Source organism: Salvelinus alpinus, chromosome 12, assembly GCF_045679555.1.
Source record: "Salvelinus alpinus chromosome 12, SLU_Salpinus.1, whole genome shotgun sequence".
Classification (NCBI taxonomy): domain Eukaryota; kingdom Metazoa; phylum Chordata; class Actinopteri; order Salmoniformes; family Salmonidae; genus Salvelinus; species Salvelinus alpinus.
The window spans coordinates 30090827-30115322 of record NC_092097.1 but is presented as its reverse complement, the minus strand read 5'-3'; the positions used below and the strand labels follow the sequence as shown (position 1 = coordinate 30115322).

At 41.6% G+C, this 24496-nt stretch overlaps 1 protein-coding gene across 1 annotated transcript; it reads left to right on the top strand.

Moving 5' to 3' along the window:
* Positions 1-5184: 5184 nt before the first annotated feature.
* Positions 5185-24094, top strand: LOC139535836 (isotocin receptor-like). The gene is made up of 3 exons (XM_071335669.1): positions 5185-5377; positions 5911-7082; positions 22558-24094. Exons 2-3 carry the CDS (start codon positions 6161-6163, stop codon positions 22809-22811), a joined length of 1176 nt encoding a protein of 391 aa, XP_071191770.1. The 5' UTR covers positions 5185-5377; positions 5911-6160; the 3' UTR covers positions 22812-24094.
* Positions 24095-24496: the final 402 nt, after the last annotated feature.

Sequence of the window (24496 nt, the reverse complement as noted above, 5' to 3'; positions counted from 1 at the left end):
CATTCACCTATTATGATAATGGATGTTTTCATCATGAAGACAGGCAAAATGTGAATTACTAGTAATTGGTTGCTCAGTTAACACTGGATCCAAATACAGGACAGCAGCACCCTCGCTTGTTGTGTTGTGTTCCATATGAACAGGACATAATCCTCTGAAATGAAAGACGGATATTGTTGGACTTGTTAGTTTCATTTCCCCCTGAGGAGCAGCCAGGGTTGACCAACCCTGCCCACGCCGTGCCCCTCAGACTGGGCTAGCCCAAATAAACACCTCTCCCAGAGGCACTCCACAGACACCACAGGATTCTTCATCCTGCTATTGTTTGGGAGCGAGAGGGCTGGGGTCCTGACTTTACAAACAGACTGAGTCAGGCTCTGAAGAGGCTCTGCGGAGGCTGTCAGAATGGGCCACTATTTGTGGCCAAAGCATAAATCGAAGAGAAAATACTTCAAACACCCCACCTCAAACTTGTATTTAAACAGACCGTTTAAAAAATGCTTGCTATTTCCTCACAGAACGTGATGTCATGTTGGCTCATAGGCTGAGCTGGCCAATCAGCGGTCTACTCACATTCTGTTATTGGGGTGCACCCACACCATTCTAACATAGAAAAGCTATTTTTTAAACATAATACACATTTTTGGAAGGAAAACCATTTCACTCATATTGTAATGAATTATTATGGGTTATGTTCATACAAATCTGGAAAACATAGAACAGTTACTTTAAAGGGTAGAATCAAAACACACATCCTGTTAGAATGTGTAACCTGGGTCTGCTGGCCATGTGCCTCGACTAACAGAGAGGGGAAGAGAAGAGAAGTGTCTGGTCCCCGGGGTGTGCTTATGCAACCAGTGATCCTTTTGTTAGTGATATCGCCATCCTCATCATCAGGGCTATAGAATAATTAACTCCGTAGCTGGCCCCTGCGTCAGTGGGAATTCCACAGCCACTGGAATCTGTGGGAGAATGTAGAAGTGACTGGGAGGAGCTCTGGGTAGGATGTGGGATGTGGGCTACAGTAGATTTTGGGAGTGATTTATGTCACATAGTTGAGTTTTCTTAAAGTTGACCCTGGAGACTCAATGAGGATTCTACAGCGTGGCGTAAAGTGGGGAGAGCCAAGTTAGGGAGCTTATGTAAGGTCCACCATCATTCATCATTCATTACCACAATTACTAGTATAACTATAATAAACCATACTGAACAAAAATATTTCATCAGCTGAAATAAAAGATCCCAGAAGTTTTCCAAATGTACATCCCTGTTAGTGAGCATTTCTCCTTTGCCAGGATAATCCATCCAGTTGACAGGTGTGGCATATCAAGAAGCTGATTAAACAGCATGATCATTACACAAGTGCACCTTGTAGTGGGGACAGAAAAAGGCTATAAGCCGCCTCCACTGTCGTTTTAGAGAATTTGGCAGCACTTCCAACTGGCCTCACAACCGCAGACCACGTGTGACCATGCCAGCCCAGGACCTCCAAATCCGGCTTTTTCACCTGCGGGATCATCTGTCTGTAATAAAGACCTTTTGTTGGAAAAAACATATTCTGATGGCCTGCGCCCGGGTCCCAGTGGCCACGCCCCTGCGCAGTCATGTGAAATCCATAGATTAGGGCCTAATTTATTTATTTCAATTGTCTGATTTCCTTCTATGAACTGTAACTCAGTAATATCTTTGAAATTGTTGCATGTTGTGTATACATTTTTGTTCAGTATATCTTAAAACATGTGAACTATGTAGTTAATGGAAACAGATTATGTTTGAGGGGGTGGATAATTAGGTTAAAACATTATTATTTTCCCCCTCAACTCCCTTCAAAGGAGAAAGAAGAGCACAGTTTGATATAGAAAACTTCTACCCAAGGCCTTGTTCACCATCCAGAGCTTCCTAGGACCACGTAAACGTCCTCTGTCTAATAAATGTGTATTTCCCTCCCTCTGGTGGTCGGCTGCATCATTGCATCAATTTATATCACTTCACTGCAACTTTAGGTTAGATGGGCATTCCTTAGAAAAACATTTATCCAGCCCGACTGCCCCACACCACAGACATGGCAAAGCAATCGCTGAATTTGTACGAGCAGGCAGATCTAAATAAATAACTTTCATATAACTATAATAAAGCATGCAATCCACACACTTCCTTAAACCTAAAATACAGTGGGGCAAAAAAGTATTTAGTCAGCCACCAATTGTGCAAGTTCTCCCACTTAAAAAGATGAGAGAGGCCTGTAATTTTCATCATAATGTACACTTCAACTATGACAGACAAAATGAGAAAAAAAATCCAGAAAATCCTCTGTCCTCCACTCGTTACCTGTATTAATGGCACCTGTTTGAACTTGTTATCAGTATAAAAGACACCTGTCCACAACCTCAAACAGTCAAACTCGAAACTCCACTATGGCCAAGACCAAAGAGCTGTCAAAGGTAACCAGAAACAAAATTGTAGACCTGCACCAGGCTGGGAAGACTGAATCTGCAATAGGTAAGCAGCTTGGTTTGAAGAAATCAACTGTGGGAGCAATTATTAGGAAATGGAAGACATACAAGACCACTGATAATCTCCCTCGATCTGGGGCTCCACGCAAGATCTCACCCCGTGGGGTCAAAATGATCACAAGAACGGTGAGCAAAAATCCCAGAACCACACGGGGGGACCTAGTGAATGACCTGCAGAGAGCTGGGACCAAAGTAACAAAGCCTATCATCAGCAAGGGCATTGAAGATGAAACGTGGCTGGGTCTTTCAGCATGACAATGATCCCAAACACACCGCCCGGGCAACGAAGGAGTGGCTTCGTAAGAAGCATTTCAAGGTCCTGGAGTGGCCTAGCCAGTCTCCAGATCTCAACCCCATAGAAAATCTTTGGAGTTGAAAGTCCGTGTTGCCCAGCAACAGCCCCAAAACATCACTGCTCTAGAGGAGATCTGCATGGAGGAATGGGCCAAAATACCAGCAACAGTGTGTGAAAACCTTGTGAAGACTTACAGAAAACGTTTGACCTCTGTCATTGCCAACAAAGGGTATATAACAAAGTATTGCGATAAACTTTTGTTATTGACCAAATACTTATTTTCCACCATAATTTGCAAATAAATTCATTAAAAATCCTACAATGTGATTTTCTGGAGAAAAAAAAATCTCATTTTGTCTGTCATAGTTGAAGTGTACCTATGATGAAAATTACAGGCCTCTCTCATCTTTTTAAGTGGGAGAACTTGCACAATTGGTGGCTGACTAAATACTTTTTTGCCCCACTGTAAGTAAAGAAGTGATTTTGTGTGGAAGTCAAACATTTGTTTTACGTGTGAGGCAGACACATTGTAGAATGACAAAATCCAGCCCATCTCCCCTTGTCTATAGGAGGGACAAATGCTGTTTAAATGGCCCAAATGTTGATTTAGACATTTACAAATGTAACAGATTTTGACTATCACTAATGTAATGATTGTTTGGTAAAGTAATAAAGAATGTGAAATATTTTGGGTAGATGTTCCTAAAACAGAATATAACTATATATGGACATAATATAAAGTATGAAAAAGATTATTCATTCACATTAAAAAATAAAAAATAAATGATAATTTTGGATTTATTTACAACCATCCTATATTTGGGGGGGTGGGGCACTACTACATTAATCAAATGTTGCCATCTTGCAAGATTGATGACTAAAACCATAGTGAAACAGTGCAAAACGGCTGTCAGTTCAACTGCTTTTAAGGGTAGGCAAACATTTGAATGAGTGATCTACAAAGGGGATCTCCTAATTTTGTTCTGTTAAACAAGCGACACCTTTGCCATGTTTTAAACTAATGTGGGTGACATAAAAAACAGCAGCAGTGTCGAAACTAATGGCATGTAACATCAGCGTGTGGGCCGATTGACCTGCAGTCAGGAAGCAAAGGAGCGGTAACTAGGCCTATAATAATGTTCTAAGATTAGGCCAAGACAAGTCAGTCCACACATAGTAGTCTCTTCTAAGGCTATCTGCACAGTATCTCATAGGCCAACTTCTTCCTCAATAATCGTCCAGCAACCCCATACTTCTTATGGCTATTTTTGGGAACTTGTTGACTTTTAGAATTCAGAAGAAGTTTGTCTGCTGGCCCGGGGGACTCAGATGCAGGCGAGCTCATTCCTTTCAGTGGCTGGGGTAGTGCGGTGTGGTTCATCACAGGCATACAGAATAGATTTCTGTGCCGAAAGGCTTTGTAAAACATCATCAATGAGACAAATATGCCATTTCAAGGTTATGCATGGCATGGATGTAGCCAACATTTGTATTTACAACCATCCTAAATTGGATCAATAATTTAGGCCTATGTACCTTGAGCAGCCGGCTGCCGAGGAAAGAACCCACTGGGGCACAAATTAAACTTCTATTCCACGTTGGTTCAACATCATTTCATTGAAATTACGTGGAAACAACATTGATTCAACATGTGTGCTCAGTGGGATAACATTTTTTCCACAATTGTTTCAGAGGCATTCATGGGATTAAATGGAATGTTGCACTATCCTTTTTATTTCACCTTTATTTAACCATGTAGGCCAGTTGAGAACAAGTTCTCATTTACAACTGCGACCTGGCCAAGATAAAGCAAAAGTAGTGCGAAAAAAACAATATGGAGTTACACATAAACAAACGTACAGTCAATAACACAAAAGAAAAGAAAAATAGAAAAATCTATGTACAGTGTGTACAAATGTAGAAGAGTAGGGAGGTTGGCAATAAATAGGCCATAGAGGCTAAAATAATTACAATTTAGTATTGATACTGGAGTGATAGATGTGCAGATGATGATGATGTGCAAGTAGAGATACTGGGGTGCAAAAGAGCAAGAGGGTAAGTAATACTATGGGGATGAGGTAGTCTGGTGTGCTATTTACAGATTCAGCCAAATCGACTGCTGTCTACTGTACAGCTAGTGTCCATATATTTCATCTCTAGTGTGAAGTTATTTAATTAGCCATTTAATTATGATTGTTCGTTATGTTTGTCATTATAGGCTTTTAGTTGACTAGGGTAAATGATGATGATGATGATGATGATGATGATGATGATGATGACCACTTCGTTTTCGGAAATAGGACAGTTGTCAGTGTTTTCATTTCAGATGGAGTGAATTGTTCAGTACCAGGCCATCATCTATAAGTGGCGCACATGGACACCTAGTGGAAATAATGTCTAAATCCATTTCTCGTGTGTAATCTTGGCCAGGGATACAAGTGGTATAAATATCATGATACTGGCCATTCCGATCGCTACTAGTGAGGGAGGCTCACTGGTTTATGAGAAAAAAAGCACTGTGGCGTTCCAGTATTCTATTTACAAGACAGAGGGTAAAGCAGATGCACATGTAAGTAATCTACATTTACATTAGGAAAACCCATCATAATAGGCTATTTATTACTTGTAGGCTATGTTAAAATATAATTTGGATGTCTGAAGAATATGCATAGACAATGTGTTACACATTGGTGATCCTCTATCAATCATTTCTTAAATCATATTATGTGGTTCTGTTCATTTTTCGTTTAAAGGGGCTATCTACATTTTAAACAATAACAAAGCAGACAGAGCTATGAATACAAAAACCTTCCATGCTATCAAAATTATAGTTTTAATCATATTTCTTTACTGGAAAATGTTTGTTTACAATTAAATGAGCATATATTTTGGGTTCTGATGGGGTTCGACAGTTGAACTAAGCTCATGAGGCATGTATAAGGTATATTCTTAGGAGCTACGGGTAGCCAAATCGCATTCATTTTAAATGACAAAAATGGATGCACCAATCTCAGATTGCCCCTTTAATTTGGTATTGTATAATTTAATTGTTTTGAGTTAAAACAAGGTGTTTATGTGTTTCCTCTATTTCCTCTCCTTCAGTGTCTGGTCCTATTCGGATATGAATAAGAAATAAGGCTTCAGCGCAAAATTGCGATTACATTTTCCCACGTGCGTAAAAGGTAACAACACAGCTCCACACTAGGACGCTTTGCCTTGACACCTGTTAGACGAAGAGGCAAAGAATACGCGGTACTTTAAAACAACCCTCCACTGTTTACCGGTGGCTGAACATTGCTGCAATTGATTTTTGGGCGTCGCACGCGGACTGGCAGAGGATACGGTCAACACAATGGAAAGTACCATATTAAATGAGCAGGACTTTTGGTCATTCAACAAATCCTGGAGGAACTCAACCCTTGGCAACGGGACCACCGGGGGAAACCAGACTAACCCCCTGAAACGGAACGACGAGGTGGCTAAAGTGGAGGTGACCGTGCTCGCCCTGGTCCTGTTCCTGGCCCTGGCTGGGAACCTGTGCGTTCTGGTGGCCATTCACACCACCAAGCACACACAGTCCCGAATGTACTACTTCATGAAACACCTCAGCATCGCGGATCTGGTGGTGGCTATATTTCAGGTCCTGCCACAACTTATCTGGGACATTACTTTCCGTTTCTATGGACCCGATATCCTGTGCAGGTTGGTGAAATACCTTCAAATCGTCGGGATGTTCGCCTCTACCTATGTGCTTGTTTTGATGTCCGTAGACAGGTGCTTGGCGATTTGTCAGCCGCTTCGGTCTCTGCACAAGAGAAAGGACCGCTTCTATGTGATTATATCGTGGGTCCTCAGCCTATTGTTCAGCAGCCCACAGATGTACATATTTTCTCTGAAGGATGTTGGAGCCGGAGTGTATGACTGTTGGGGTGACTTCGTTGAGCCCTGGGGTGCCAAAGCGTATATAACTTGGATTAGCCTTACCATCTACATCATACCAGTTGCCATACTGAGCCTTTGCTATGGGCTAATAAGCTTTAAGATATGGCAAAACTTTAGAATGAAAACCAAGAGGGACCAGTGCATAAGCCTCACCCCGAAGACTTCGAAAGGTCATGCGCTCGCCCGGGTGAGCAGTGTAAAGCTCATCTCCAAAGCGAAGATAACCACCGTTAAAATGACATTTGTCATAGTCCTGGCGTATATTGTTTGCTGGACACCTTTCTTCACCGTGCAGATGTGGACGGCTTGGGATCCAGCGGCGCCCCGGGAAGGTAAATTTAAACTCCACCTCGAAAAGAACCAGTAAAATGCAGTGTGGTGAGCTTATGTGCGTAATAGGAGCTACTTTAACGATGGGCTTCGCAATTCTAGACTGAAGCAATTATTAATATGTACATTTTAAAGTTAAACGACAATGAATGTCCATGGTTAATTTAAAACGTATTCTGCCTTGGGGTTTATCATGCGGCGTGCGTAATGTTGCATGCGGTGTACTATTATTTATCAGACTTCGGCATTCTGGGCACCGAAGCAGCCCACAGCTCCAGTAATGGTGTACGTAAATACTTTAATAATTACGAATAGCTAATAGCCTCGATGGTAATACAAATATACAAAGATACACTATACAACCTTTGCCATTGACAGTCAATTGAAATTCGCACAATATTGGACACTGCACTTTTACCCATGAAATGTTGGCCAACCTGAGGAACATCAGAGAATGTAGGCCATTGTAAGATTATACGCATCATATGGAGTAGCCGCCCACCCACACAGGCAGTGGATGAAATTACATAAATGTAGATAATTCCGCAGCATCTCATTATAGGCCTCCAGCCAACCAAAATGCCATGTTGCAAATGAAGCTCTGCCCACCTATCGAATGTTATTGTGACTTGTGGAGACGCGGGTGCAACGATCCGAATATGTATGGCATAATGTTACATTTGCAAAAAAAACATTATTCGTTTTATTAATTTCATATATCCCTATATAAGCCATCAACATATCCTTCATTTTTGAAAAGTTTTGAATTTGACAATGGTTTTCAAGAATTGGTACAGTTTGTTTTATGAAGACAAAAAAACACCACCACCGTCCATTTGATTCACTCTCTGTAACGAACAACATCAACATTGACAACAGTGATCTTATTAGGCTATAATACCCCTCCACTGAAGCGAAGCAAATTATCCTACGCACGATAATTTACATGCTACCAAAATAAGTCACTGGAAGCAGTCTTTCATGAGTGTAACCTGCGTGGTTTGCGCGCATCTCTGAAGCCCAACCATCCGAGTCTGCCTGCAGTTAATCATTAGTTTGAGTATACATGTACGCCGAGCTATTGTTACCTGGGAGGTACATCGGCGCGCAAGAGTGGGGCCACGCATGTCATCTCCTCAGTCCAGCACACAGGGCAGCCGCACGGCACGACACCCTAGAGCTCTTCGATGGAGCAGCAGACAGTCCACTGCAATTAATCTCTTAATGACCCGCTTTATGGCCACATCCAATGTTATTCATTAACTCATTGGTTTTCGTCAAATATGCTATTGCTGTTGGCAGTGGCGATTTTAGCATATAAATCTTGGTGGTGCAACAAAAAAAAGAGTGGGATGCATGCCAGCAAAGCCAGTGCACAGCACAACACTAAACAATACATGAATTGCACTATAACGGTGACAAACGGTGCCCACAAACTGTTAGGTCCTACATAAAGCTGTCCCAACAGCAGAGTCCCAACAGCATTTCCAACACATTACCACTGCTACACCTGGCTAGCAGCAGAGCCTTGTCTGGCAGCGAAACAGTTCATTCAGCCTCATTTACTGTCTTTAAAAAAAAACATAGCTGATATGGCTGACTTGCTTAAACAAATGTGGTTTCTACTGACAATTGAGATGTACAAACTATGGCATAAGGGGACGAAAAGCGAATAAGAGGAAATCCATAATTTCAATTAAGACATTAATGAGCGAGCTAGGACAGACATAGTCAATATAATTATTTGTTCAACACTTTTGAAATGTACAGCGAAAGAATTCAGAACATCTTACAGTGTTCTCCCTGTACACCAAGTCAGAACCATAAGATAAATAAAAGGGGCATATAAGCAAACAATGAAAGCTCTTACAATATTCTCATCTTGCCTATGTCATTTGGCCATCGCTCATCCATATATGTATATGTACATATTCGTATTAATTCCTTTACACTTGTGTGTAAAGTTGTGAAATTGTTAGATTACTTGTTAGATATTACTGCATGGTCGGAACTAGAAGCACAAGCATTTCGCTACACTCGCATTAACATCTGCTAACCATGTTTATGTGACCAATAAGATTTGATTTGATGATTACGGTTCTCAAAAACAGGTTACAGGCTACATGTGCACCACCAAGTCAGAACAGTAAGCAACATTTTAAGAGGTGAAAATAAACCAAATTATTAGAGTGAGGCACATGGGCTACTAACAGCTTACTACATAACATACACTTAGTATTACTTTCTTAGCTACAGTATACATATCTCTCTGGCATATTACATCATTTATGCAGAAGCATACAATACATTTTAGGACTCACCTTGTTGTGCTGTGCTCACTTGAAGTGGTGGTCCTACTTGTGGGCAAATTTTGTCATCAAACTTTGTCATCAAAGTCTGGCATTCTCTGGATTTATGGTGCTTTCAAGACAAAAGGGTTGAATCATGATGACGTCAGTGATCTTCAGGTCATAGCTCTAGAAAGAGGCCCGAGTTCCCAATTTACAATTCCGAGTTGGATGAAAGTTCAAAACGTATTTTTCCAGTCGTGGCTCGTTTTTCCCCGAGTTCTCAGTTATCTTGAACTCACTAAAGTCAGATTTTGCAGTTCCGAGTTAACAGTTGTTTTGAGTGCAGCACAAATCATGCATGGCCAATGTTGAATGTTTATAATTTTGAACTAGGAAAAGAGACCCTTAATCTTAGACTTGGGACCACACAGCCACTCCACTGAACAGCAGGCTAGTGATTACTTTGCAATGCTTGCAGTTAGCCACTGATTCCTTCCAAACCACGCATTGTTGAAGTTGCAATTTCCTACTTGTTGTGTGTTAATGTTTATGTCCAATGGCCAATGAGCACCAGCTACATTTTATCTATAATTTCTATTAATTATTTATCTTCATTTGACAAGGATTAAAAAGGATTTGCCAGTAGATTGTCGACTGGATTCATGATGATGACTGCTAGCTAAGATTTTGAAAGTATGATGTTGACATGATCAGTCCAATCAAAGCTAATGTAGATAAAACATGATTTGATGTCATTTTATCTGTGGCCAATGACCTTCTTGGTGGGCACTTCTAATGTAACTCTATGGCAGCACCCAAGGGGGCTTGAATATTTGAGGTGCCATAGTGTCCCCATGAGGGACAGAACACTGAGCCTGTGAGGACCGACACTGGAGTAGAGAAGCAGGTACGGGGAGTCAACATTTAATTAGGAACAGACATGGAAGGAAGGGAGGGCGGGGCAGTTTGGGCGTGAGGCTGTCATCCTGGGTCGTATTTTTATAAAGTTCCCTTGCGTCATGCAGCCATTCCTCTGGGTAACCCCGTTGTCTGAAACGCTCATCCAGATAGTCGGCTTGTTTGTCATAGTCACTTTGTGTAGTACAAATTCTGTGTATGCGACTGTATTGGCTAATTGGGAGGCTTTTTCTAGGGGTGAAGGGTAGGAGCGGTCTCCGCGTAACAGGGAATTCCTGTCTGTCTGCTTCCTGTAAAGATCCGTGCTTCCACCCTACACCCCTAAAAAAGAGCCTCCCCATTAGCCAATAATGTGGTTGCTCCACTAAAACTTTTGCAATTACGCTGTGGGACTTCATTTGTGGTTTAGTACAGTACCCTGCATCACTACTTCATTGCTCCAGACCAGCAAAAGGGGGAGTTATACCACTGATTATGTTTTGGGTCCCAAGGTGCTACTGTGTCTCTGTAGTACTGTAGCCTACTCCCGACCAGTCATGTTGTACAGTACAGTGCCTTAGTGGCGCAACGGTCTAAGACACTGCTTTGCTGTGTTGCTACAGATGCTGGTTCAATCCCGGTGCTGGCCTTGACTGTAGGTTTTTGGTTTCTCTCCCTCTAAAAACAGAAAGAAAGCATTTTAAATAACAAACTGGCTTTATTTGCAAATTAGTAACAAGAATGGCCTTTTTGGCCTTTTTCTCACTAATTTTACGTTATTTGAAAACAAAATAATCTCCAAAATATTGTTTTTATTTAAACAAAGCGATTATTATTATTAATTTAGAATTCTGTAAGGGCGCGCAAGGTTCAAGGCACGAGGGCAGGGGGCACGGGATGGGCCGCAGAGCCGTGCACAGAAGACGGACCTACCCCATGGGGAAGGGAGCTGGAGGAAGGGAGGGGTGGTGGACCCCCACCCCGCTCCACTGGGTAGCAAACGGCTGGACAACGGACCGCACTGAAAAAACGCATGGTTGCCAAGAAAACGGTTTGTTTTGCTAGATTCTTAAAATGTATACGCAGCATGTGTATGTTGGAGTCACTTTTAATTCTTAATTGATCAACCGTTTCTATCATAGGCCACTGTAATCGAAGGGGGCTCAGGGCGGTAGCATTCTGCTCATCTGATGAAGGTGCACATGGATCAGATTCAAACTTTGAAGACCGAGATCGAGTCATTGAAGGCAAACCAGCAGAAAGAGAAACATTATCTGAGGGCAGAGGTACGGGCGACAGCTGATCCATTGGTCCAGAGCCAGGCGGCATCGGCGGAGAGTAAGGCGGAGAATGACGCGTTGAAGAGGGCGAGGATCCATGCCACGCACACCTGTGAGCTCTGGAACTCCACCTCCGACAGGCAGAGTCAACATACCTGGCGGGTTCATCAGGTCGTCAGTTCACCCTGCCATTTCTACTCTTCTGGCAACAGAACTTGACCAACTACTCACTAGGCACAGCAAGGGCTGTTCTGCTACAGCCTAATAAACAAATGCAGGTGGCTTATATCTTCAACATGCTTTAAATGCTTTATTATACAAATGTATACAAATGTATATACTGTACAGTACTGTATTTCATCATCATGTTGATGCTTTCGTTAATAAAATAATGATAAAAATACTCTTTCAAAATGCCAATGTTTATTTAGTTATGGATCCATAACGAATTACTATGGGAAAAAAATATCACTGAATTAGAGAAATATCAGAACAAAGTTGTCTAATGAAGGTAAACAAATTGTTGCTTACTGGAAAATACTCTTTCAAACACACATGGTCACGTTGTACAACGCCATTATGGCTATTAGCAGGGCTATATTTTGTACTTTATAAATATTATTTTGGCCTTTATTCAGATTACAATCGCTCACTGTCATTTAAAAAAAAAAATAATAATGTCCAAAATATCGTTATATATAGCCTACCCGCTGTGGATGACTATTTCAGCACCGTTTCGCATTTCTCTGAGACAAGCATGGAGAAACGAAAATGTTCAATTATATTCCATGATATTCTTAAAATATATGTGTTGACTGAATATAAGCCAACATCTCTCTGTATTTTGATACGTCGTGAATGAGGCCTCTCGAGTGACGCAGCTGCCTAAGATACTGCATCGCAGTTCAACATGCTATGCTACAGATGGAGGTTCAAAACCTGTGCTGGCTGCCACTGGGAGACCCATGAGGAGGCTTTTGGTTTTAATTTAGAATCCTCCAATCCTCTATATGTAATTATTGGCGGAGAGTCACGTCTTATTTGTTGATATACTGTAGGCCTACCATACGCGACATGAGTCTCACCAGTGTTGAGTAATGTGCTGTTAAAAGTGGGTTTAGGTCTTGTTTATTTAATGAGCATATTGAAGTTAGAAGCATTAGGATACAACTATTTTAGCAATGTTTCACACTGCTCTGAGACAAGCATGGGGACTGGTCTTTATTAATCAAAGAGATTTTTATATTCACTGAATCTCCATTTGGGTGTAGAAATGTTATGCTCTTAGTGTAACCTTTATTTAACTAAGAAAGTCAGTTAAGAACACATTATCTTTTACAAGGACAGCCTACTCCTTCCTCCCTATCAGGGAATTGAACCCCGGTCTCCCACGTGACCGCACGACACAAGGATTCTTTAGTTGAATAGCCCAGTACTGCAGCCTACTCCTGACTGTCACGTTGTACAGCGCCATATTTTCCGTTCCATTCTTATATATTTAAAAAGCATATTGAAGTTAGAAGCAATAGGATTTTAAGCAATAACTATTTCAGCATCGTTTTGCACTGATATGAAACAAGCATGGGGACCGGTTTGGGTATTGGTTACACTACAATTAGGGTGTGGAAATGTTATGCCCCTTAGATATTAATTTAGAATCCTCCAATCCTCTTATGCTCTTAGTACTGTAGCCTTCTTGGAACAGAAACACCATAATATTAATCAAATTAATTAAGCTAAATTTATTAAAATCAATCCCATATACTATGTTCTTACAAAAAAGGTTTTAAATTCTCTAGTTATGCCAATATTGAAGACTATCAAATGCTTCTCAAAGATGCCCTCTAGTGGTCAAACTAGCACTAACTTGCATTAATGGTGAAAATGGCTGACAATTAAATAATGTGCCATAGAATTCTGCAGCAGTCCGCAAGGTGTGCTGCAGTATGACGCAACTTTTAAAGGAGGAAACACTGTATGTCATTTTGATTGGTCTTGCCTTCCAGGTCACCTACTTGGTCATTTGGTATATATATATTATTTTCTGGAACTACTACATGTACCAATCGCATTGTTATTCAATTATTAGAGACACACAAATTGTTTTTGCACCCAGCATGCGTCATGTCCGTAATGGTCATGTGAGGTGAAATGTGTATATTTTGGCATGTGAGCACTCAGTTTGTTTGTTTGACCTGATGAAGATCCGTTTCGGATTGAAACATTGTCAATAAAGCGGTGAATTGGGAGTTTTCTTGTTCTTTACTAATATACGGTATGACCAGGGTTCAATACCCAGTCAATCACACTTTACATACTGTATCCCATTAGCCAGGCCTATTCACATTCGGATTCTGGTATGCATGGGAGGGGGATTGGACAATCTGCGCTGAACTAAATACAGTAGATGGCCTACTGTTTGGGGTTGCCATGTTGTTTATGTTCTATCCTTTGAAGAGGTATAATATATAATTTAAGCTGTATTGCTGTAATCAGCTAAGGAGCATGGTAAATCAAAGTGAGACCATCCATCCATTGGAAATACATCAGAGGTACAGCACAGCACTATTTATTCAAATCAAATTCAAACAAATCAAATGTATTTATATAGCCCTTCTTACATCAGCTGGTATCTCAAAGTGCTGTACAGAAACCCAGCCTAAAACCCCAAACAGCAAGCAATGCAGGTGTAGAAGCATGGTGGCTGGGAAAAACTCCCTAGAAAGGTCAGAACCTAGGAAGAAACCTAGAGAGGAACCAGGCTATGAGGGGTGGCCAGTCCTCTTCTGGCTGTGCCTGGTGGAGATTATAACAGAACATGGCCAAGATGTTCAAATGTTCATAGATGACCAGCAGGGTCAAATAATAATATTCAACACAACTGTTCTCTTCTGTTCTGTTCCCTTCTGATTCCCACAGCAGCAGCATCACAAATGATTTCCCAACATTTCAAGACAAACACCAGGAAATAAAACGAGGTGGTAAACAGTTATTAGAACCCCCAAACAATCTTGCATTACAAGTGTATGGAAAACTATAGAAATAACAATTCTCAGCCAAAGTTATCTTTAAAAAAAAAAGTAGAGTAGATGTCCGCGCCCCCATGGAAATATATTTAGCATAATCAAAAAAAAACATCCAAATCCATCTGTTTAAGCTAGAGATAACAGTTTCTGCATGGGCTGCGTCTCAATCCACCGCATCCGCCAATGGCAGCCTTCAACATATGCGTTGGAAGGTGGCCAAGCTACAGCTGTGTTTGTCAGACCATGAGACATCCCGAAAATCGGTCTTGTCACGGAAACGTCTGTAGCGTCAGAACGGTTTGGCCTACAGACGAATATGACCACTCTATGGAAAGATGAGACCTGTTTTGCACCAGCCTCAAAAGACTCATCTGAAGGAAGTACAGTGGAAGTGGTTTAGTGCCCCCAAATATTTTGTATGGGCAAAATAAATAAATAATAATGTTCTGATCTTTATTATATCTTTCTGATATAGAACAGACACCTTAAAACCAACTTCCTTTTGATTTATTTTTGGACTATGTCACGTGTGCTTATGTTTATTGATTAAATGATTCACTCCCTGGACTTGCTTCCCGACTCCCAGCGCACATGTTACAGAATAACGCCTCACCAAAGGGAAGCATCAGGGAGTGTTTTTTTTGTTTTTGTGTTGGAGGTGATGTTGGGTCCGGGTGTCAGTACCGGAGCTACCAGGGAGGCCTCAGGTGGTTCGTCGGACTCTCATGCCTCAGCTGGCTTGACAGGTTCCCATGCCTCGGTGGGATCGATAGGCTCCCATGCCTCAGCTGGGTGAAAAGGTTCCCGTGCCTCAGCCAATGCAACCAGGGAGTTTTCAGCCGGGTCATCAGGATCTCATGCCTCAGCCGGTTTGTCAGGTTTCTGCGCCTCAGCGGAGGCAACCGGTCCGCCCCTGTTCCCCGGGATCGTCCCTTTGGTTGGCGTCCTGTGGCTGGAGCCCCGTGCCAGTTAGGAGGTACTGTCACGTGTGCTCTCTCTCCAGCCCTCTAGGTCGCGATGCTCCCGCGCCTCAGCTGGATTGACAGGTTCCCGCGCCTCAGCAGAGGTGACCGGTTCGCTCCTGATCCCCTGGATTGTCATTTTGGTCGGCATCCTACAGCTGAAGCCGCGCATCGGGGAGGGTGTACTGTCACATGTGCTCCCTCTCCGGCCTCTAGGTCACCAGGCTGCAGATTATTGCGCACACCTGCCACCATCGTCACGCGCATCAGTGCCTAATGACATTCACCTGGACTCCATCACCTCCTAGATTACCTGCCCTCTTTATGTCACTCCCTTTGGTTCCTTCCCCAGGTGTTGTTGTTTCAGTTTCATGTCTGTGCGTTGTTCGTGTTTCTTGTTTTGTATTATGTTCCGTTTATTGATTAAATGATTCACTCCCTGACCTTGCTTCACGACTCCCAGAGCACACGTTAGACTATCTGTTGTTCCATGTAGTGAATCTTTTATTTGTTGAGTTTCTATGGGCTAACAGCAGTAAGGCCGATGCAGTTATATTGGCATATTGAGCATTAACTCTCACGGATACACATGGGATGCAACATGGTGCAAATAGTTTATTTTCACTATACGTTTCCATAAAATACAATTGGAAAATCCATAATATATTGGCTTTAAAATGGAAAAAAAGTAGCTTATAAACTATTTGAAAGCAGCCATTATGGAAGAGAACCTGGCTGCATGTGGCTATGGAGAGATAAGGTATCCATTAGCTAGCAACACCACAGCCAGCAGAGTGAGCCCAGACTAACGGCTATTACTGAGGAGGCCATTAGTAACACATGCAGTACTTTGCTAATGTTTGATAAGGACCACATCACACTGCCTATTACCTCCATCATGGCAGATAATGATGTCAGCATTACACCTATTCACATTCAGATAACAACCTATCAAGACACACTTGTAATACTATTCTGATGAAACTATAATGTAGGATTTAAGTCATGACACTTTATTACAGAGCAGATTATTTGACATACCCCTTGATAGAGCTAAAATAACCTGTAGCTTCCTTTTCTTGCCACAGAGAAGCTAAACTGTAAATTGAAAACATCAGTACAGAATGGTTGTCAGTGGTGTTTTTCCTCCTCGAAAATCGTTATACATTGGCTCCCCAGAGATGGGCTCAAATAAGAGAATTTTCCACCACTCTCGCAATAAAATCAAACTGCAAACACAAAAATTCAAGTTCTCTGTTTCCTGCTTTCCCTGAAAAGGGGTGAACTCAGCAGAAACATGATTCCCAAACAGCAACCCACAGCAATATCATTGATTGAAGCTTCATGTGGACCTGTGCTTCCTCCCTCTTGCTACACAACAGTACCATAGCTTAAATGTAAGGGATTTAGGACTTGAATACCTTCTCATACTCATATAAACAAACACACTCTAGAGTGCACACATGTAAATACATAATCACACACACACACACACACAGTCTACAAAACATAGACTCACCAGGTGAATCAAGTCAAATGAAATCAAATGTTATTTGTCACATGCGCCGAATACAACAGATGTAGACCTTACCGTGAAATGCAGGTGAAAGCTATGTATGTGACCTCCTGGGGGTATAACTCAATATTAGGAAGGTGTTCTTAATGTTTTGTACACTCACTGTATAATATATACATATAGTAATACTACAGTACTATAGTCTTTTTTTACAATATTTTACAATATAGTGCTAAACCCACAGGAACAAGCTCATTGTTCCTGTGGGTTTAGCACTATATTGTAATTTGTTTTGAATGGCAACATAATGAAGAAAACTGGCTAAACCGTATTTTTTTTGACCAAGACAAAGTTTACTGCCTATGTTGTCTCAATATTGATTATCAGATACTGATCTGCAGCATCCCATCTATGAGTTGTGTCCATGCCCATCCATACCTGAGTGTACAGCCTTCATACTCCCCAAGTTGCCTCACCCTCTGCTCTGCTGTGTGATGCTGACTGGCAGTGACTCCATCGATCAGCATTCTGTGGTAGAAATTCTATAGTAAGAGAGACTGCAGATTCTTTCAAACAACAACTTTATTATAAGATTTGCAGAAATGAAGGAATCTACCATTACTAAGAATAGTTCAGAGTTGAAAGCTCAACGAACAGAGTTGTCTCTCTCCTTTTATAGAAAGTACATCCTTTTATCTTTGTGACAGTTAGCAGTTGTACAGAAACAGGCCCTGGGAACAGAGTTGTTAAAAGTAATTTAGCTCGTCTGTGTAGATCAAGATAGCTGATATTGCCACCATTCTCTGTTCCTCCCAGCAATTCCCACATAGCTAAATTCCTGCCGATCGCAAAAACAGGAGGTCACATACTGCGGTCGCACCCAAAAAGTTTGTATCAGTAAAAAATACTAGCATGTAGCAATGGACAATTATTTAAATAAAAAACAGTATGTCTAATTAAACAGTTTAGTATGTAATGAATATTAATTTCCTCCACAAGTCTGCCTTGTCCCCATGGACTCCTTTTGTCCATGGCCACGGTGTGCTCCTCCCTGCATTTAAAGAAGCTTTACTAAAGAGACACCAAGCCTCATTATTGGTATAGTCATTCGAAAAGTAAAGTTTTATTTTTTTCCCCCTTTTTTCCCCCCCTTTTCTCCCCCAATTTCATTTTTTATTTTATTTATTTATTTTACCAGGTAAGTTGACTGAGAACACGTTCTCATTTGCAGCAACAACCTGGGGAATAGTTACAGGGGAGAGGAGGGGGATGAATGAGCCAATTGTAAACTGGGGATTATTAGGTGACCGTGATGGTTGAGGGCCAGATTGGGAATTTAGCCAGGACACCGGGGTTAACACCCCTACTCTTACAATAAGTGCCATGGGATCTTTAATGACCTCAGAGAGTCAGGACACCCGTTTAACGTCCCATCCGAAAGACGGCACCCTACACAGAGCAGTGTCCCCAATCACTGCCCTGGGGCATTGGGATCTTTGTTTAGACCAGAGGAAAGAGTGCCTCCTACTGGCCCTCCAACACCACTTCCAGCAGCACCTGGTCTCCCATCCAGGGACTGACCAGGACCAACCCTGCTTAGCTTCAGAAGCAAGCCAGCAGTGGTATGCAGGGTGGTATGCTGCTGGCAACATGGTATCCAATTGCATCTCCTGTACAGACTCTGGAGAGGCGAAGGTCGAGAGCCGTGCATCCTCTGAAACACAACCCAACCAAGCCGCACTGCTTCTTAACACAATGCCCACTTAACCTGGAAGCCAGCTGCACCACTATGTCAGAGGAAACACCATATATGATGGGACAAAGACATCTCTGCCGGCCAAACCCTCTCCTAACCCGGACAACGCTGGGCCAATTGTGGACCGCCCCATGGGTCTTCCGGTCGCAGACAGCTGCGACAGAGCCTGGACTCAAACTCAGAATCTCTAGTGGCACAGCTAGCACTGTGGAGGCCTTAGTAAAGTGTTATTAAATATAATGTTAGATGTGCCTTTTTATTAAAACACGGAAGTCCTTTTCAGTTGTGTCGACTCAAACAATCATGTGATCAGAGACTAAATAGAGAGTTATTGTACCAGCTTCCATTTAAGGAATTAATAGTGTAGTGCATCTGATAGCCAGGTCAGTGGTTGGCTGAGAGCCAAAACAGAGTCTTGTTTTGGAATTCTACTGCTTAGCTTCTCTGGCAGTGAATCATCTGAAGTGCAGTCTTGATATTAAACTCAGATGATTGTAAATAATTGTCTTTCTTAGAAGAGGAAATAAAATAGTTTGATGTTGTGTCAGCCTTTATGAATGTGCTAAAGAGCCTAAACCGTGGCTACCAGTCAGTACAGGACCTGACAGCAGATTTACGAATCAAGGGAAAGATTCTAATTTGCCAGTTTAGTGTGATTGATCGTCTCCTGGTAAACGGCACCATGAGCTAATCTACCAAAGGTTATTTATCATCATAATTCCTTCCTTCAAATGACATCTTGGCCCCATTCTCAGCCATGCTCCACCTTTTACAAAGCCATAAAACATTTTTATAGACATGATCTGGCAAGACATGTATTTAACTAGGCAAGTCAGTTAAGAACAAATGCTCATTTACAATGACTGCCTACACCGGCCAAACCTGGATGATGCTGAGCCAATTGTGCACCGCCCTATGGGACTGTCAATCACAGCCAGTTGTGATACAGCCTGGATTTGAACCAGGGTGTCTGTAGTGACACCTCTAGCACTGAGATGCAGTGTCTTAGACCGCTGCACCCCCCAGGAGCCCATATACTGTATGCTATTTAACATAGCATACAGTATATATTGAATGTACTGTGGCATACACAGAACATTCATTTACATTTGGACCATTATTATTACTGGTAAATACTTCCAAACACGGAAGCTCTGGCTTTGCCTAACAGAGTTAGAACAAAGAAGCTGTGTGTAAGTGTTAGTCTGTGTTTGTCTGTTTGACTGCTGCTTAGTGCCCCTTGTGGTGTCTCTGGGTCTCAACCACCTGTCATGCCTCAGTGAAAAGATAATCGATCCAATGCCAAGATGCATTCATTCATATCCTTCCCTACCTCACATCTATCCAAGAGCAAGATTATGAATATGAGAGAAGAAACGTGTTGAGTTATTCATTCATCTATCATACTGCCTTGTGTTCCTTTGAGATTTAAGTTGTGTCATTTTGTGGCTCAAAGTAAGCTACAAAGCAATAGAATTACAGAGTACCTACTTTACTAGCAGCAGGACATCCTAATGCTGCAGGACATCCTAATGCTGCAGGATATCCTAATGCTGCAGGATATCCTAATGCTGCAGGATATCATAATGCTGCAGGACATAATGACTTGTCATATGACTGAGTTTACTTTGTTTTGTATTACCTCTTTATTGTAGTTATCTAGTAGATCAATTCCACTTTACTCTTGCATCACTGAAAGTTGTTTCCCCCACATGTCGGCCCTATCCCCGGTAAATGTGTGTCCTCCCTGCTCTGACACTGTAATCACCAGACAAAAGAATGAGTTACAGTGTTCACATCGGGACACTTGTGCTCATATAACTCACAGCCTTAATGACTGACGGATCAATTAGTCCCTATTTACTCAGGTTGTGCTCCTGTGCCCTCCCGCCGATTGCTCCCAGTGATTTAGATTTGAGCAACCTTCGTATTAGAGCTAGAGCGCCAGTCATTAAAGATGATGTGAGAGGAATATTGGAGGAAAGGGACGTATGGAGAGAGATTAGCCATCACCAAGAAGATGTTAAATACAGGACATGAGACAATTCCATTAAATAATTCCAATTCCAATTCCATTGCCCCTAAAAAGCTAATTCTCCTTTTGAAAATATGTGTCATAAAATGTTTTCTAGTGTCAAAATTGACTACTAAGTATAAATAGGATAAAATTGGTCATAAAGTCAGTCTCATCCCAAACAGAGATTTGCGGGATGGTAGGAAAAAATGGTATGTCACAGAATGAAGGATACAGTAACAGTTTTCATTGGGTTGGATTTATTTCAATCTTGCCCAAATGCCCACAGCTGGCAGCACCCAAGTAATCATCAATTCGGAACCCAGCTGCATTGCATGCGACCCAATCGTAATGCCCATGGTCAATTTGGTTAGGCATTCGATATCCTTACGGGGCTAGTTAGGTACCTTCACTATATTACACAATGTACATGGGACAATATTTTTAAATGTCAACATCACCAAAATCCAATGACTTAAAAAAATTAAATCTACCATACATTTACACAGTGGCGGTGCTAGCTTGTATGGCTCCCTGGGCGAACCCCCCCTTCAGCCCCCCCCGCCAACAACAAAGCACCATTCTGCAGTAACTGTAATTTTTATTCAGATATTTGGAACAACACAAATAAATAATCATAACATTTAAAACTATATAAATATAAAAATAAATACAAACATAAGCCTCTGAAATATCAAAAAGAAGTAACAAAGACAAATAGAAACACATTTGTGTTGATTTGGCACTCAGGCACCAACACATTACCCATCTACCAACACTGTCAACCAAGAGTCAAGACTAAACCAATTCACCTTGGTGGTGTGCAGACTGGTTTTATATTATTTTATTATAACGATTTAGCACAAACCATAAAAAAATGCATCAATGTGTCTGTGAAACTATATATTCACAGTGTTATGAATGCATTGTGATTTATTTGGTAGCATTTCGTAGTGATGATTTTACTAATTGCATTAGTACTGTACAAAGTTATAGGTGCACTATTTGATAGATTCCCCCACTCCCCCTACCTCGGGCTTCCAGTGGGGAGACCTGAGGTCAACCTACCCCCGCCCCCTCCCCATCTCGTACTTCTGAATGGGAGACCTTCCCAGGCAGTAGCCTGCCTAGCTCACAAACTAGAATCAGGGCGCCCACTCCGACAAAGTTAATTAACCCACAGTCCCATGTGTTGACATGATATCATTGACGTGACGTGTAAATGAGCGATAGAAAACCAATCACGCAAATGTCACCATTACGGATTTTTTTTGTGCAGCCGCCCCCGGCAAGATGCCGCCCTGGGCATCTGCCCATGTCGCCTATACCTAAATCCGCCACTGCATATACACATATTGAAAGCATTTAATGACACATTGACGGACCCAAACTAGCCCCATAGATAGGCTATCCAATCAGTAGCGGTGTGTGGGTAAAATCACTGGGGAAGAGAAAGAGAGAGAAAGAGTGAAAGGGAGAAATGAGAAAGGGAGAGATAATTAAGATGTAAATGATTTCCTCATGTTTGTCCTTAGAAGAACCAGAGGATAATTTCATAATGAGAACGGCTGTCATGTGTATAAGATGTTAAGCTCTGTCTGAAATGTAGATCATTACAACGTGTGAATGAGATCAATGGAAATCGATCGATCCAATCAGATATCATCTTTAAAAATGTATTGGCAATTTGCAATCAATTAAAATCTAAGTGTGTGTGTGTGTCTTGTTTCCCCAGCCATGCCCTTCATCATCTCCATGCTGCTGGCCAGTCTGAACAGTTGCTGTAACCCGTGGATCTACATGTGCTTTGCGGGCCACCTGTTCTCAGACCTGAGGCAGAACTTTGTGTGCTGCTCGGCCCGCTACCTCAAGTCCTCCCAGTGCCACTGCGAGCGTGACAACGACTCCAGCCGCAAAAGCAACTCCTCCACTTACGTCATCAAGAGCACCAGTAGCCAGAGGAGCGTCACACAGACCTCCACCACATGAGACGCCTTCACTCCCCACAATGGTACCCCCCCAGTCAGAACTGTAAACCCCTCACACACACCCTCCACCACCTCCCCAAACCCACATTTCTCCTTCCCCTACTGTTGTCCCGCTCCGGGGGAGGCTCACCTAAAACTATTGCACTGATTTTTACATTTTAGTCTCAGACATGGTTTGTCAAGAGTAAATTGAACAATTGATTGTTGTACAGATGGAGATTTATTTGGGGACATGTTGAACGTCTCCACTTACAGGCAAAGTTCAGAGTGAGTCATCCATTGATTGTGTTTTCAGACTGATGGATTTACATATTTGGTCCGTAGAGGAGGACAGGAGATGGTAAATGAAAAATGAAGCACTGACTGTCTGTCACTCCCAACCAAGGAGAGGAGGGAGCTGTGTTCTCCTCACCATAGACTTAAAGTCCATTAACATAGGCCTCCCATGCCACAGATTTCGTGTCAATCAGATCTGTAATGGTGGTTTGGATTGTGAAGACTGACCAAGAGAGTGACAATGATACATTTTGTCAGCCTGAAGGTAAAGCTACTCTCCTCTTGCATTGCTTTGCACATATTGACATATAGGATGTCTCCTGTGCTATGTTGCTCATGTCTGTTGCATCACACCATCCGTTAGGTCACACACACAGTACGTTTCCACTATTACACAGTTTGTGAAATGACAACTGCCATATCTGTCATGCTGTACATGTTTACTTACTTAATTTTACAGAAGGCTACTCAATAAACTAGCTACCATTTTCTTCTAGGATGAACACAAACATCCAAATGTATTTCTTTGAAGATTGTGGTGTACTTTGGCAAAAATGTTCCTACACAATTAATCTGTCTGTACTTTTTGAGTGGTAGGCTGATGTCTTCTTCATTGCAAAATAGGATTGAGAAAATGGATTACACACTGTCAGAACACTCAGAATTGGGAGAGCAATTTCATGAATCCTGCTTTGATCTATCTGGATTATTCAATGTATTTTAAAACCTATTGCATAAAGAGGGTGACCTGCCTTGATTATAAATCTACTTGAAACTCTGTTCCTTGTGCACATCACAAATGGCAGTATTATTTTATTTTACTTTTTACAAAGTTGGCTTCTGCTTTTACTGTAAACGTCTTGGTTTTCAATTTATCCTTAAACCTACTGAACATTTAATAGAAAACATAATTTCCTTATTTGCATTTAGAGTGTTGTATTTTGGAAAGTACATACTGTATGTATCTCTTATTTATTTTAAATAAATTGTTTGTGTTCTATCAAGTGAGTCTGAAATGATTTTCTTTGTGCATCAAATGGAGTTGAGCCTTTTGGACCTCATAACTTTATAAAAAAGTATATATTTTTTTATTTAAATGTTATATTCTATGATAAAAAGGACATGTTTGACTTTCAGTAAAACATATTAGTCAAGCTCATGTACTTTTTTTTGGGGGGGGGGGGCATTTTTCTACATGTTAGGTCCATAATCCTAACAGGGTGTACATTTGGAGCCCAAATTAGCCATAGCTCTGTGAGTGAGCAAGACTGAGCTAGCATAACTCTACCAAACATATTTTAACATTTTGAAATGTTAATTGCCCCTGAACAAGGCAGTTAACCCCACTGTTCCCCGGTAGGCCGTCATTGTAAATAAGAATTTGTTCTTAACTGACTTGCTTAGTTAAAT